The sequence below is a fragment of the Oryx dammah genome, unplaced genomic scaffold (genome assembly GCF_014754425.2).
Source record: "Oryx dammah isolate SB20612 unplaced genomic scaffold, SCBI_Odam_1.1 HiC_scaffold_27, whole genome shotgun sequence".
Classification (NCBI taxonomy): domain Eukaryota; kingdom Metazoa; phylum Chordata; class Mammalia; order Artiodactyla; family Bovidae; genus Oryx; species Oryx dammah.
Genome location: NW_024070211.1, coordinates 6,185,670 through 6,201,951, shown reverse-complemented (window position 1 = coordinate 6,201,951; position 16,282 = coordinate 6,185,670). Strand labels below are relative to the sequence as shown.

General features: G+C 44.6%; 2 protein-coding genes across 3 annotated transcripts in view; one reads left to right on the top strand and one right to left on the bottom strand.

Annotated features, from left to right (window-relative positions):
- KDM1A (lysine demethylase 1A) overlaps window positions 1-7,232 on the bottom strand; it is a 63,551-nt gene extending 56,319 nt beyond the window's left edge. Inside the window, exon 1 of one of the 2 annotated variants that reach the window (XM_040229558.1) lies at window positions 6,717-7,232. In XM_040229558.1, coding sequence (XP_040085492.1) covers window positions 6,717-7,085 — 369 coding nt within the window. In that variant the 5' untranslated portion in view covers window positions 7,086-7,232. The remainder of the gene's footprint in view (window positions 1-6,716) is intronic. The other variant, XM_040229559.1, reaches the window with a different exon arrangement.
- A 3,751-nt stretch (window positions 7,233-10,983) lies between these two features.
- On the top strand, window positions 10,984-13,394 carry TEX46 (testis expressed 46). The gene is made up of 2 exons (XM_040228546.1): window positions 10,984-11,175; window positions 13,197-13,394. The coding sequence occupies exons 1-2, from the start codon at window positions 10,984-10,986 to the stop codon at window positions 13,392-13,394; spliced, it is 390 nt and encodes a 129-aa protein (XP_040084480.1).
- The last annotated feature ends 2,888 nt before the right edge of the window (window positions 13,395-16,282 follow it).

Here is a 16,282-nt window from a genome sequence, read left to right as displayed (position 1 = left end):
TGGCATCTGATCCCATCACTTCATGGCAAATAGATGGGTAAACACTGGAAACAGTGACAGACTTTATTTTCTACGGCTCCAAAATCACTGCAGATGGTGACTGCACCCATGAAATTAAAAGACCCTTGCTCCTTGAAAGAAAAGCTATGACAAAACCTAAACAGTGTATTAAAAAGCAGAGACATTACTTTGGGGACAAAGGTCCATCTAGTCAAAGCTATGGTTTTTCCAGTAGTCATGTATGGATGTGAGAGTTGGACCATAAAGAAGGCTGAGCCCTGAAGAATCAATGCTTCTGAACTGTGGTGTTGGAGAAGACTCCTGAGAGTCCCTTGGACAGCAAGGAGATCCCACCAGTCCATCCTAAAGGAAATCAGTCCTGTATATCCACTGGAGGGACTGATGCTGAGGATGATACTCTAATACTTTAGCCACTTGATGCAAAGAGCCAACTCACTGGAAAACACAGATGCTGGGAAAGATCGAAGGCAGGAGGAGAAGGGGCCGACAGAAAAGGACAAGATGGTTGGATGACATCGCTGACTCAGTGGACATGAGTCTGCACAAGCTCTGGGAATGGTGAAAGACAGGGAAGCCTGGCGTGCTGCAGTCCATGGGATCACAAAGAGCTGGACACAACTGAGAGACTGAGCAACAACAGAGGTTGTTCTATTGTTGTTCTATTGTAGTCATGTATGGATGTGAGAGTTGGACCATAAAGAAGGCTGACAGAACAACCTCTATTGTTGTTCAGAGGTTCTACAACTACTTATAATCAAGGACAAAAGATATCCCAAGAGGCAGAAATGAGTCAGCAGGGTACTTGTTCTTACCTGTACACCCATGACTCTCAAATTTACATCTCTAGTCTCTTCTCTCCTCCACACCCTCGCTAGAGTGATTCATTCACTTCCTAATCACCTTAAAGCTCATCTTTTGTTTTAACAGTTTTTCCTTGTAATTCACCTAGGACACAACTGCCAGATTAATTTTTCCAAATATATTTCACATAGTTTAACAGATGAATGCCCAAACTGTCATAGCAGCATAAGAACTCTCTGGCTCTAGCTAGTCAAATTTACCTCTAATCATTTTCTAACATACTAGTAAAAATCATCCCTAAATTCCCTAAAAGCCACCCTCACCTTTTTCTGTAAATCCAATACCTAAAATCCAAAGGACACCTCCTCTGCAAACCACTCCCTAAGTCTTTCACACTCACAAGTATATCTTTCCCTTCTTTAAATTCTCATAGTACTTACCCTTCCTAATCTAGCAAAATTGTCTGGTAGAATTTTCTATGGTAATGGTAAAGTTGTGCATCTGTGCTTCCAATAAGGTAGCACAAACAGTGGCTACTGAGCACTTGTTACTGTTTTTAGTTGCTTAGTAGTATCTGACTTTCATGACCCCATAGAGTATAGCAACCAGGCTCCTCCATCCATGGGATTTCCCAGGCAAGAACACTGGAGTAGGCTGCCATTTTCTTCTCCAGGGGATCTTTCTGACCCAGGGATCGAACCTGCATCTCCTGCACTGGCAGGTAGGTTCTTTACCACTGAGCCACCAGGGAAGCCCCTCACCACGTGGCTACTTAGGATTAAATTAAAATTAAAAATTCAGTTTCCTCAATCTACTAGCTGGAGAAGGCAATGGTAACCCACTCCAGTGTTCTTGCCTGGAGAATCCCAGGGATGGGGGAGCCTAGTGGGCTGCCATCTATGGGGTCACAGAGAGTTGGACACGACTGAAGCAACTTAGCAGCAGCAGCAATCTACTAGCCACATGTTAAGTGCTCAATAGCCACAAGTACCCAGTGGCTACTATACTGCACAGTACAGATCTCTACAACCTAGACACAACTCTATACAACACTCCGAATACAATCCCTCCAACTTATCTTGCTCCTAGAAAAATCTCATTTGCAATTAAATTCTTTTGCCCACTGTTCCCAACATTCAGTTGTCCACTCTGGATTTCCTGTCTGCTTTTCAGACCACTTTCTATTATATTCCAAGCATTTCTCACCTCCTTTTCTCAGGGGTAGCACTTAATCACTGGGTACCTACTTACTTATGCCAGACACTGAAATAAGCATTTTGTTTACATTATATATAAACCTCATAATGTTACAGATAGGATTTGTTTTCCTGAGAAAAGGGAATCAATCACAGGAGGATGAGTTAATTCCAGAAGTTCATCCTTTTCCAGACTACTACAAAAAATTCTGCCCTTTCTCAAGGCTAAGCTCAAGGATGCCATTCCTTAAGCTGTGTGTTGTTCCCAAAGCCTCAGTCCAACCCAACAATTTCAAACCTTAGTTTGCCATGTTAGCATACACATTCAGAGGTAAATTTACTCTGAAACTAATGAAACCTGAGCATCAGGGAACTTCAATTGCCTGGATTCCTTCCAATACAATATCCTAAACTTAATTTCAATTACACAATTATATATACATTTACTTATTTATATAATTATATATTATGTATATATAATTTTTAAATCCCCCCAGAAAAGCTGAATAAACTCCCAAGCAAAAAAAATACAGATATATATCCCCTGGATAAATCTCAGAACTCCTGAAGCAAGGCCTATTTACACTGGACTCAGCTTACCCTTTATGGACACTCTATCCCTTGAGGTCTGTTTTCTCTGGCTCCCAAGACTAGCTATGAATACATAGGTCAGCTTCCCCAGTTCTCTACTTTCTAGGTGCTCTCCAAATACACACACAACCCATTTTTCTTTTGGGAGCTTCAGAGCTAATCACAAAGGAAAATTAAAACAAACACAGGAGAATTACAAAGACAGAAGTCTTATAGCATGACCCAAATTAATCTAGAGATTCAACATGATACCAATCAGAATTTCAGCTGCCTTTTTTGCAGAAATGACAAATTGATCCTAAAATTTGTATGGAAATGCAAGAGATACATGGCCAAAACAATCTTGAAAAAGAATAAAGTTGGAGAACTCACACTTCCTGATTTCAAAACATATTGTCAACCTACAGTAATCAGGTCAGTGTGTTGCTTGCATAAGAACAGAAATATAGAACAATGGGATAGAACTGAGAGTCCAAAAATAAACTCACACTTATAGTCAATCAACAAGGGTGTCAACCATTCACAGGGAGACAGAATAGCTTCAACAAACTGTGTTGGGACAAGTAGATATACACAGGCAAAAGAATGAAGCTGAACTTCTACCTAATGCCATCTACAAAAATTAACTCTAAAATGATCATTGACCTAAAAGAGTTAAAACTATAAAACTGTTAGAAGAAAACACAGGAGTAAATCTTTATGACATTGAATTAGGCAACAGTTCCTTAGATGGAACACTAGAAGCAAAAGGGACAAAAGAAAAAATATTAATAAATTGGAAACCAAAATTAAAACTTCTGTAATCACCATAAATATAGAACTTGAACTACTCAATAATAAAAATACAACACAATTTAAAGATGAGCCAAGGAGGGATTCCCTGGTGGCTCAGTGATAAAGAAGTGTTAGTCAGTCATATCCGACTGTTAGTGACCCCATGGACTATAGTCCTGCCCAGGCTCCTCTGTCCATGGAACTCTCCAGGCAACAAAACTGGAGTAGGTTGCCTTTTCCTTCTCCAGGGAATCTTCCTGACCCAGCGATCAAACCTGGGTCTCCTGCACTGCAGACAGATTCTTTATTGTCTGAGCCACCAGGGAAGCTCTCAGTGGTATATATTAAAAAAAAAAAAAAATCCACCTGCCAACACAGAATGCACGGGTTCAATCCCTAATCCTGGAGATACCACATGCCCTGGAGCAACTAAGCCCTGGGCCACAACTACTGGCCTGTGCTCTAGAGCCTGGGGGCCACATTACTGAGCCCATGTGCCGCAACTAATGAAGCCTGTGTGCCCTAGAGCCCACGCTCTGCAACAAGAGATGCCGCTGCAGTGAGAAGCGTGTGCACCACAGCTAGAGTAGGCCCTGCTCAGCTCAGTTCAGTTGCTCAGTCGTATCCGACTGTGCATCCCCATGGACTGCACAACAGGCCTCCCTGTCCATCACCAATTCCTGGAGTTTACTCAAACTCATGTCCATTGAGTTGGTGATGCCATCCAACCATCTCATCCTCTGTCGTTCCCTTCTTCTCCTGCTTTCAATATTTCCCAGTATCAGGGTCTTTTCAAATGAGTCAGTTCTTTGCATCAGGTAGCCCCCGCTAGCTGCAACTAGAGAAAAGCCCTTCCAGCAATGAAGACCCAACACAGCCAAAAATAAAGAAACAAACAGAAAAAGAGCCAATTATAGAAAAACAACTTTCACCAAAAAAGATATACAAATGGCCAATAAGTATATGGGAAAATACTCAAGACAACATCTTTAGCTTACATATTAAAAAACCACAATGAGATACCACTTCACACCCACTAGAATGGCTATAAATAAAAAGACAACATCAAGTGTAAACAGGATTGGAGAAATTAGAACTCTCAAATATCAATAGCGGGAAAGCAAAATGATGAGGCTGCTATGGAAAACTGTTTGGCAGCTCCTCAAAAAGTTAAATAGTCCATGCTCACTAAGTCGCATCCCATACAACCCAGCAAGTCCACTCCTACGTATCAAATCCGAGAACCAAAAATATTTACACAGGGCTTCCCCGGTGGTCCAGAAGTTAAGAATCCGTCTGCCAATGCAGAGCACACAGGCTTGATCCCTGGTCCAGAAGATCCCGCATTCCTCGGAGCAACTAAGCCTGGCACCACACTACTGAGGCTGTGCACCTAGAGACCATGCTCCAGGAGAGGAGCCACCACAATAAGCAGCCCAGGCGCTGCAACTAGACAAAGCCCACGTGTGGCAACGAAGACCCAGCAGAGTCAAAAATAAATTAAAAAAAAAAAAAAAATTCACAGAAGAAACTTCACACATGTTCACAGCAGCAATACTCATAATAGTCAAAAAGTGGAAACACCCCAAATGTCTATAAAATGATGAATGGATAAACAAAACATGCTATATTCGTACACTGGAATATTATTTGGCCAGTGAACTATTAAGTTCTGAATGGAAGTACTACAACACGGATGAACTCTGAAAACATGCTAAAGCCAGACACAATAGGCCAAATATTATATGGCTCCATTTACAGAACTGTCCTTTTTCTAGGCAAATCCACAGTGACAGAAATGAGTTATTGCCAGGGGCTGGGGTTAAGGAGGAATGGGGAGTGCCTGCTAATGTTACAAGTGTCTTTAGGGGATGATGAAACATCCTAAAATTCACTGTTGTGCTGGCTGTCAACTTTGAGAATATGATAAAAATCACTGAATAGACTCAAAAATGGTAAATGTATTGTTTGTGAATTCCCTCAATAAATTTTTTTTTTTTTAATCTCATCTTCTGGTTTTCTGGCCACATTATCTATTGAAATAGTAAAATCAAGACCCAGTTGGGCTTCTGCCCTCTATTTCATTTCAGAGTTGGAAGGTGCCAACCTGTGCTTTGGTTAAACCTTCCTCTCCCCTCAAGACATCCCTAGGGCAGGGTATCCTTGGTGAGAGAGCTCTCAAAACTGGGCAATTTATTCTGAGGGCTCTCAGTATGGGCAATACTCAAGAAGCTCCTCATACACACTGAACTGGTACACCCATTTAAATTATAGATATAACATGCATAAGTTACATGATTTACACATTTAGTTACTTAGAACTATATTTTCCGTTTTTTCAACTGTACCGTGAAATCCCAGAAAAGGCCCAGGTCTGAAGTCTGCGCTCTAGCACGGGCCCAGTGCGCTGCTCACTGCTGCTGTCCCATGTGGTCCTTTGTTTCAGAGGTTGATGATACCCTACCCTGTTCAAAGTGTAGGGTTCATATTCCAGTTCCACCACTAACTTAGCTTTCTGACTCTGGACAAGTTGCTTAAACTGGGAGCTTCAGCTTACTCATTCATGAAATAAAGCTAGCAACACCTGCCAGTTACTATTATTTTAACAAACATAAAAATGCTGGTCATGCTTTGAACACAGCATCTGGCACCCAGAATTGTGAGCCAAATATTGTCTGTATACACTGTCCTTGTAACCGTGCCGTGACTAATTGATATTAATCAGCTTCCTCAGCTGTAAAAATCCACATCAAAAGATCGCTGATAGAATAAAAAGGGGAAAAGAGCAAAGTGCTCAAAAAAAAAAAAAAAAAAAGTTCCTTCCCCCACCCTCCCGATCTCTCCGGCTAAGACAATTTCTTTACCATCATCCTACAGCCTCAATGTGCTCCCAGCTGAAACACAAAAATATCGCCGAGCAGCTTCCAGACACATCTGTGGACAAACAAGGGATAAATGTCCCAGACAAGGCCAACCACGACACCACGTCAGGGAGCCTTTTTTTTTTTTTTTTCCCAGTCAAGAAAACGAAAAGGTGGACGAGAAATATATGAGTGAAAAGACTCCCCTCCGGGATCCCCCTTTTCCAGGGACGGCCAGGTTCCTGCACAAAGCCACGTTCACCTCAGGCAAACACCTTCCCGGCTCTCACCCCACCCAGCCAGCCAGCCGGGAGGTGGGTGGAGGTCGGCGACCGGAGGTCGGGGTGGGCGTGGGGCTCAAGGCCCAAGACCCGGCTCGCGGAGGCGGGGTGGGGGTAATGCGGGCTGGACAACCTCAGGGGAGCCAGGCACCGGGATTCTGTGGTTCGAGGGTGCGGGGGTCGGGCCTCACCTTCGCCCGCTTGCGCCGGCTGGTCCGTCGGCCCTCCGGTGTCTCGGCGATTCCCGTTTCCATGGGGGTCGCAGACCCAGGGACGGCGGTAGGCCCGGCTTGAGGCCCGGCGGACCCCGGCGGCTCGGCCAGGCCGCCGGGGGGCGAGGCCCGCGGGGGCTCCTTCTTGCGGGGAGTGCGCTCTCCAGCCGCCCCCGGCCCCGCCTCGCCAGGGCCGGACAGGCCCGCGGGCGGTGCGGCCACCTCAGAGCCGTTCTCCGCGCCACCCGCTACCCCCGCACCGGCCTCCGACCCGGCAGCCGCCGCCGCCGCCGCCGCCGCCGCCGCCGCCGCCGCCGCTGCAGCCGCTGCCTTCTTCCCAGACAACATGTCGGGCCGCCTGGCCGCTGACGGCCGTAGGGGCCGCCCGGTCTGTCGGTCCGTGGGTCCAAAGCAGCCTCGCCTCACTTCACACAGTCCGCGCGCTGCCAACCGCCGCCGCGTACGCACGCGCTGCGCGCGCTCCCGCCGCGCCCGGACAATAAGGCCCCGGACGCCCCCGGCCCCGCCCTCCCCGCTGCCATAGAGTGCCGTCCTCGAGGCTAGAGCGGCGCCACGGCAAAGTGCGCGAAGCTTTCCTAGAGCGTCTCCTTAGCTTTCGGGATCTGTCCCGGGACGGTTCTCATTCTAGGGCTTCTGGGCCAGACAGTACATCCGAGGGCGACCATTTCCTCCAGAGACTTGCATGTGTTTAAAATTCATTTGTTCATTTACTCATTCATTAGTTCTAGTATTAATATGCTTACTACGTGACAAGAGTTTAATTATGAAGTTCTTGCTTTCAAAGAGTTTACAGTCCAGTGAGGGGAAGACACTGAAATGTAGCTGGTAGATCATCTTATTTACTAGTCATAATTGTCCTGCTTGGATGGACTGGCAAAATCTTGGAAAGCAAATGAATTTCATGGTAATAAAATGGACAAAAGTTAGGAAATCCACAATGAGTCCAAATGGAATTGTCATTCCTTCCTGGACTTTGTACATACTCCTCCTTCTATGTGGACCCCTCCACACACATTTGCACTTTCGCACTTGCACCCCCTCACACTCCTATGCTCCCCATCCCCATTGCACAGGACAGCTTTCCACTCCAGGTTAATTCTAATGTTGGCCCAGATTGTTAGTCAGTTCAGTCGCTCAGTCGTGTCCAACTCTTTGCGACCTCGTGGACTGCAGCACGCTAGGCCTCCCTGTCCATCACCAACTCCAGAAGCTTGCTCAAACTCATGTCCATTGGGTCAGTGGTGCCATCCAACCATCTCATCCTCTGTCGTCCCCTTCTCCTCCTGCCTTCAATCTTTCCCAGCATCAAGATCTTTTCCAATGAGTCAGTTCTTCGCATCAGGTGGCCAAAGTATTGGAGCTTGAGCATCAGTCCTTCAATGAATATTCAGGACTGATTTCCTTTAGGATGGACGGGTTGGATCTCTCTCACGAGTCTTCTCCAAAACCACCAGTTCAAAAGCACCAGTTCTTTGCCACTCAACTGTCTTTGTAGTCCAACTCTCACATCCATACATGACTGGATGGAAAAACCATAGCTTTGACTATATAGACCTTTATTGGTAAAGTAATGTCTCTGCTTTTTAATATGCTGTCTGGTGGAGGTGGTGTATTCTTTTAATTCTTTCAGGAATACTTCATTGACCTAACAATGAAACAGCCCTTGCGTTCTTCAAGCTTATTTCCATCAGGACACAGAGTTATCATTGCTTTTCTCATAAGTTTGTGTCTTCAAAGCATAATTTTCAAAAAATGATTCCATTTGCACGATGTTCAAGAACTAGTCCAACTGACCTCTAGTGATAGAATCTAATCAGTGGTTGCCTGGGATGAGGGTGGGGTTTGACTTCAAAAGAGCTGTAAAGAACTTGTTGGCAGTGATGGAAATGGTTTATATCTTGACTGGATATGTACGCATGAGTCAAAACTCATTGAACTATACATGTAAAATAGGTATATTTTATTTTATGTTGATTGTTAAAGAAGTTGATTTTTTTTTTTACTAAGTACATAGAAAAAAATCAAGTTCAGGAAAATTAAGTTCAGGGAAACTAAAGCTATGCCAGAAAGAAAATCATAGTACAGCATATGGTTTCACTATGAGCGACACATGTCCAAAATAACATGAACAATGAATATTATTTTAACCAAAGGGATAGAATTATATTGAGAGAATGGAGAAAAGAGAAAGTTTATGGAGGAGAGGGGTGAGAGAGGTTATAGAAGAGTCAGAATGGGGATGGATTGATGAGGTTCTACATCAAAGGTAAATTCCCATCTTCCATCATAAAATGATAGTATATAATGTTGAAACCAAGTAAGACCCTATGGTGCTTGTCCTCCCTGTCCTCTACCTACCTTTTGTCTGTGGAAAATCTTTAGCCAAAGAACAAGTTTAATCAAAGAAGTGAGAAAATCCAGAAACAAAGGAAAACGGTCAAAAGAGACCAAATAACAATATTTTAGTCATTAAGCAAAGTTAAGTACCTTTAGTTCCTTCTCAAAGGCTATAGATAATACTCTGAGCCATGTCCTATGAGCTGTCTTAAAGATTCTGAAACTCCCCCTAGGTGGAAGACGTTAACTACATAATGACCAGATTATAACCATGACATAAGCTGCCACAGTTCTGAGATTTGGCCTCAAGGAAATGGGAAAAAAACAACCATAGAACTGAAGACTAATTGTACTTAAAACAATAAAGATGAAACTGGTCACATCACCGATGACCAATTTCAAGATGACTGTCAGAGATGACTGTGCTATTTCTACATGTAGCCTCCCCACTCGGACTGGCGTCAACCCCCCACATTCTCCCCTTGGCAGCATCCAAAAACTTTCCTTTCCAACCTGGCCTCTTTAATGGCTTTTGAGTGGCAAGCAGTCTAACACCCACTATCATTTATAATGTCAAAACTGAGAAATTCTGAAATAACAGAATAAGGTGTGTTCACATGATTCTGCAAAGTCTCAAGAATGCTTTTCATCTTATAAAACTTTGGACCCATTAAACAACAACTCATCATTCTCCTCTGTCTGCAACCCTGCCAACCACCAAACTTCTACCTCTGTCTCTATAAATTTTTTTTAAACAATTTTTGGCCATGCTGGGTCTTTGTTGCTGCTCACCATCTTTCTCAAGTTTCAGAGAGCAGGAGCTACTTCCTAGTTGCAATGCATGGGCTTCTCATTACGTGGCTTCTCTTGTTGTGGAGAACAGGCTTAGGTGTGCAGCCTTCAGTAGCCGTGGTGCACGGGCTTAGCTTCCCTGCAACATGTGGAATCTTCTCAGACCAATGATCGAACCCATGTCCCCTGCACTGGCAGGCAAATTCTTAACAACTGCCCCACAAGGGAAGTCCTGTTTCTATAAATCTGATCACACTATTTAGCTCATAAGTGGAGTCAAATACCCTTTACTTTTTGCTGATTTCACTTAGCATAATGTTCTCAAAGTTCATCCATGTGGTAGCATGTGTCAGAATTGCCTTCCTTTTTTATCTAATCCTACTATAGTTATATACAGCTTTTTTTTATTATTATGCCATAAATAAGTTTTATTTATCCATTCATCTGTTGATGGATTTGGGGGTTGCTTCCACCTTTTAGCTACTATGAGTAATACTGGTATGAATGTAGGTATACAAGTATCTCTGCCAGACCCTGGTTTCGATTCTTTGGGATATATCCAAGTGAAATTGCTGGAGCAACTTTTCCATGTGACTTTAGAGAGTCAGGACCCTAATCAATATTAAATCCAATAAAGCAGCAAGTGACCAACAAGTGGGCCAGCTAGACAATATCCTGGTATGACTGTGAACAAGCCTGCGGAAATCTTTTTGCCTTATTTCCAAGGTTTGGATGATTTTTCTTTGAGGTCTCGCTCTCTGTGAGGGGAGGGGCTCTGTGTTGCTCACCACTTTATCCCCAGCAACTAGGAGGTCTGGAAGTACGGCTGAATGGCTGAGGTATCACAGAGGCCCCCATCATTGGCTGGTGGGCAGATGTCATGAGATGATGCTTGTGAACTGCCTGTGAAAGTCTGGCACATTGTGGCTGCTTAAGACATAAGAGGAGTTAATATTATTGTTACGCGGCAGCTGGGGATAGGGGCTGGTTATGACTCAGAGGTAGGGGAGCAGCCATGACTCCTGTCATGGAGGGCAACTGTCCTTGATGGGGGGACTGAGGCAGGACCTCAGGGCCTGGGTGCTCTCAAGCCATAATGCTGGGGGACCTCATGTCTCTTTTTTGGAGTCTCCATGGGATACTTGCTTCCACAGGCACCATAGGAGCATTGATGGCTTGGCTGATCAGCTATAAGCCAGCCTTGTTTGGCTTTCTATTCCTTCTGCTGTTGCTTAGCAACTGGCTGGTCAAGCATGAACTCAAACCTACTCCTCAAGAGCCCCAGCAGGTGAGCAAGAGGGACCTTAGCTTCCGCTGAGTGTGATGGGAGAGTCACAGCTAGAGTGTGCAGTGGGGAGACAGGGAAGGTGTCGGGAGATTTGGGCAAGATGGAGAAACCTGCCTCTGATCTAAAAGTCTTGCTCTGTAGCTCCCTCTTGGGTGATGGGGGACAAAGTGTTTTCTTCATGAAGCTTCAGTTACCTCGACTAAAAACTAGGGCCCATCCCAGACTTCCCTACTTCATGTTTAATGACAACAGGCTTTGACAACAGTAACAGCTACTTTATGTATTTTAAAATTATTTTTATCTTATTTGGTTGTACTGGGTCTTAGTTCCGGCACATGGGATCCTTAGTTGTGGTATGTGATCTCTTAGTTTCAGCATGTGGGATCTAGTTCCCTGACCAAGGGTGGAACTTGGGCCCCCTGCGTTGGAAGCAAGGAGTCTTAGCCACTGGACTACCAGGGAAGTCTCTAAGAACTACTTTAAAGGGGGGAAATTAAGATGGGTAAAGTTAAAAACATGTATAACATAGATACATCACTCAAACTGAATAATGAAGACAGCAAGAATATATCTAGATTATGACAGCTTTCATATAAAGTTAAAAAAACATGCAAAACAATATCCTGCCTTGGGTATGGATGCCTGTGTACAGTGAAAGTACATTAAGGCAGGGTTTCTCAACCTCTGCATGACTGACATTAGGGGCTGGATAATTCTCCGTGATGAGGGGACTGTCTTGCACAATGCTGGAATTTTGTCAGTATCCCTCTACCCACAAGGAGCCAACAGCACCCCTCACCTCTTTTGTGGTGGCTGAAAAGTTCTCCAGACATAGCCAACTGTTCCCAGGAGAGGGCAGAAGAGCCTCCCATTGAGAACTGGTATCAAATGGAGTAAAGAAATTCCTGGAAAAAATAAATACCAAATTCGGGATTATGGTTGAGATAAGGTTCAGGGATGGAAGGGAACACTGCAGCAGACTCCACAGAGGACATCAGTCACCTCTGTGATACTGTTTCTTAAGCTGGTGTAGGAACATGGGTATTTGTTGTGATATTTACTTTTTCTGCATGTCTGAAGTACTTGATTCTTAAATGGTTTTAAAGGCCAGGAATTTATAGTTGAATACTAAAAGAAAAAAAAAATTGTATTCTTATCAACTGCATGCAGAGAGGGGCGGGACAGATAAAGATGACAGAGATCAGAGCATTACATGAAACCACTGAGGCTTGGAGGTTTTACGAGGCCCGACTAAATTCTCAGAGAGGCATGCTGGGACTTAAGAGAACGAACTTAAGGTGGCCGCGGGGAGGAAGGGTCGGGGAAGGGATGGTTATGGAGTTTGGGATGGATGAGTACACATTGCTATACTTAAAATGGATAACCAACAAGGAACTAGTACATAGCACAGGGAACTCCACTTATTTCTCTGGCAGCCTGGATGGGAGCGGAGTTTGGGGGGAAATGGATATGTGTATATGTATGGCTGAGTCCCTTTGCTGTCCACCTGAAACTATCACAACATTGTTAACTGGCTATACTCCAATACAAAATAAAAAGTTTTGTTTTTTTTTTTTTTCAAAGAGGTATGTTGGGAAAAGCACAGCTCTAGAGACAGACATGTTTGGGTTAAGGATTTTATGTCCTCTGTGAATACAACTTAGCGGGCCATTTCACTTATTCCTATGAACTGAAGGCAGCCCTAGGTCCTAGGAGTTTGGGGGCTCTCATGCAGGCTGGGTGATGCTGAGAAAGGGCCATTTCCTCCCTCCATTCTCTCACTCATGAGATGAGGCAAAGAGGCAGGTCCTTAGATGCTGGTCATGAAATTGACCAAGATCATGTTTGTAACTCACCTGGCATGGGGAAGGGTGACCGTTATTAACCAACTTTTCCTCTGTTTGTGGCCATGGGGAGTTTAGGAAGAGGCCAAGCAATCCAAGACTTGCGAAGCCAAAACCAACGGCAACTGCCTAAACACGAAGGAAGTGGAGAGACTGCACGCCTGCTTTGCCCTCCAGGACAAGATCCTTGAGCGGCTTATGTTCAGTGAAATGAAGCTGAAAGTCTTAGAAAATCAGATGTTCATCGTATGGAATAGAATGAATCACCACAAGCAGTCAAGCCGTCGGCGGACTTTTCCAGCAGGAAAGCACAGAATGCGGAGGCGGGAGTCTCTTTTCTCCATCCTCTCTGATCGCACTTCCAATTCCCCCTGATGAGGCCGCAGAGACTGCGGTGGGCTGGCCTCTTCTGACGTTATCTTTCCTCAGTAAAGCCCGATCAGAGACTATTGAATGTTCTTAGTGAATCACAGCAGACAGGACAATTGGAGGCAGAGAGATTGGTCACCTCTAGAAAAGAAATCTGTACTCACCAGGGCAGCCACATCGTGCCTTATGACACGGCGTACTGGGGGCTCTCAGATCCAGCCCTTCCTCTCTTTCCACCTTCACCCTGGTCCAGGCCCCTCTCTTCCTGTTCACCTTGAGTCTTATAACCGCCCCCCTCCCAGTGCGGTCCCAGCCTCCAGTCACCCCTCCCGCTGGGCTCAGAGGCCACAGCCAGCCCTGCCAAGCACAGCTCTGAGACCGTTCACTACCTTTCCTTGGGCCAATGCCTGGACACAGTTGACAGAACTCCTCACCATGGTGTTCAGGCCCCCATGATCTGACCCCCTTCACAGCCTTCTTTCCCAGTTTCTCCCTTTTGCCTGCTTTTTTCCCTATACCAGAGTATCCTAAGCATCAGTCGCTAGTATGCTACTTTTGTATTTTTGCTAGAGCTGTGAACCACCTGAATGTTTACCTCAATATTGTCCCTTTGAATTGACTGTTTTTTCCTTAATAAATTTACCTGTAAAGGACAATAATAATACAAATAAATAATTTATCTGTAAATTAAAAAACAGTACCATTTGCTTAAAATGGAACCTATCAAAATAAACACAATAAAAAGAGAGCGATGTTATGAAGTTCCATCCAGAGAGATTAGTTGTCCACTTGGAAGGCCCGAATCAGTAAAATTTGGGTTAAAAAGGGAGTTTAGCAAGTGTTAGCGCTTGAAAGACATGCAGCCGTCAGCTGAGGCGTTTCTCCACAAAGGAGAATTGGGAAGGAAGTCTCTACCTCGCTGTGGGATCCAGGGTGACTTAATGCCCTGTGGATATCCCACTTAAAATCATCTCTCTGGAACTTCCCTGGTGGTCCAGTGGCTAAGACTCCATGCTCCCAATGCAGGGGACCCGGGTTCAATCCCTGGTCAGGGAACTAGACCCCACCTGTTACAACTAAGAGTTCACATGCTGCAGCGAAAATCAAAGATCCTGCGTGTCACAACCAAGACCTGGCACAGCCAAATAAATTAATATTAAAAACATTGTTGGTAAAAATAAATCAATGCAATAAGTCATCCCTCTCGCCGAAAGTTTCTTGTACTCGCCCCAGTTGCAGTTGACCAGCCATCCCCCAAATGCAGTCACATCTTTGCTCTGGTGGTTTCTTCCCCTGGAATCCCTTATCTTCCCCTTTCTGCTGTTACAATTCTACGCTTCTTCCACAGTCACCACCTGCAGAAAGCTTCCCTCAACCGAGCTGTAATGAATCTCTTTCCTTAGTCTTCTTATGGCACTTAAAAAAAATTCTTAAAACATTTATCTTTGACTGTGCTGGATCTTCGTTGCTTTCTCTAGTTGCAGCCAGCAGGGGCAGCAGTGGGCAGGCTTCTCGTTGTGGAGGCTTCTCTTGTTGCAGAGCACAGGCTCTCGGGGCGCAGGCTTTAGTAGTTGTGGGTCATGGGCTCAGTAGTTGCTGCTCAGGAGTTGTGGCGCACAGGCCCAGTTGCTCTGCAGCACGTGGGATCCTCCCAGGCCAGGGATTGAACCTGCGTCACCTACATTGGCAGGCAGATTCTTTACCACTTAGCCACGGCATTTTATCTGTAATGCTACCATTCAGTTCAGTTCAGTCGCTCAGTCGTGTCCGACTCTTTCTGACCCCATGGACTGCAGCACGCCAGGCCTTCCTGTCTATCACCTACTCCCTGAATTTACCCAAACTCATGTCCATCAAGTTGGTGATGACATCCAACCATCTCACCCTCTGTCGTCCCCTTCTCCTCCAACCTTCAATCTTTCCGAGCATCTGGGTCTTTTCAAATGAGTCAGTTCTTCACATCAGTTGGCCAAAGTATTGGAATTTCAGCTTCAACATCAGTCCTTCCAATGAACACCCAGGACTGATCTCCTTTAGGATGGACTGGTTGGGTCTCTTTGCAGTCCAAGGGACTCTCAAGAGTCTTCTTCAACACCACAGTTCAAAAGCATCAATTCTTCGGCACTCAGCTTTCTTTATGGTCCAGCTCTCACATCGATACATGACTACTGGAAAAACCATAGCCTTGACTAGACGGACCTTTGTTGACAAAGTAATGTGTCTGCTTTTGAATATGCTGTCTAGGTTGGTCATAACTTTTTTTCCAAGGAGTAGGCATCTTTTAATTTCATGGCTGCAGTCACCATCTGCAGTGATTTTGGAGCCCCCTAAATAAAGTCTGCCACTGTTTCTCCATTTATTTCCCATGAAGTGACAGGACCAGATGCCATAGTCTTAGTTTTCTGAATGCTGAGTTTCAAGCTAACTTTTTCACTCTCCTTTTTTACTTCTATCAAGAGGCTCTTTAGTTCTTCTTCACTTTCTGCCATAACGATGGTGTCATCTGCATATCTGAGGTTATTGATATTTCTCCCAGCAATCTTGATTCCAGCTTGTGCTTCTTCCAGCCCAGAGTTTCTCATGATGTACTCTGCATAGAAGTTAAATAAGCAGGGTGACAATATACGGCCTTGACATACTCCTTTTCCTGTTTGGAACCAGTCTGTTGTTCCATGTCCAGTTCTAACTGTTGCTTCCTGACCTGCATACAAATTTCTGAAGAGGCAGATTAGGTGGTCTGGTATTCCCATCTCTTTCAGAATTTTCTACAGTTTGTTGTGACCCACACATTCAAAGGCTTTGGCAAAAAAAACACACAAAAACAAAAACAAAAAAAAACCACAAAGGCTTTGGCATAGTCAATAAAGCAGAAATAGATGTTTTTTTGGAACTCT

What these genes read in the sequence shown, in the direction of transcription:
- TEX46 (XM_040228546.1), top strand. Translation starts at nt 10,984, where the DNA reads ATGCTGGGGGACCTCATGTCTCTTTTTTGGAGTCTCCATGGGATACTT. An exon ending in CTCCTCAAGAGCCCCAGCAG is followed by an intron (nt 11,176 to 13,196) that starts GTGAGCAAGAGG and finishes TTTGCCCTCCAG; the next exon opens with GACAAGATCCTTGAGCGGCT.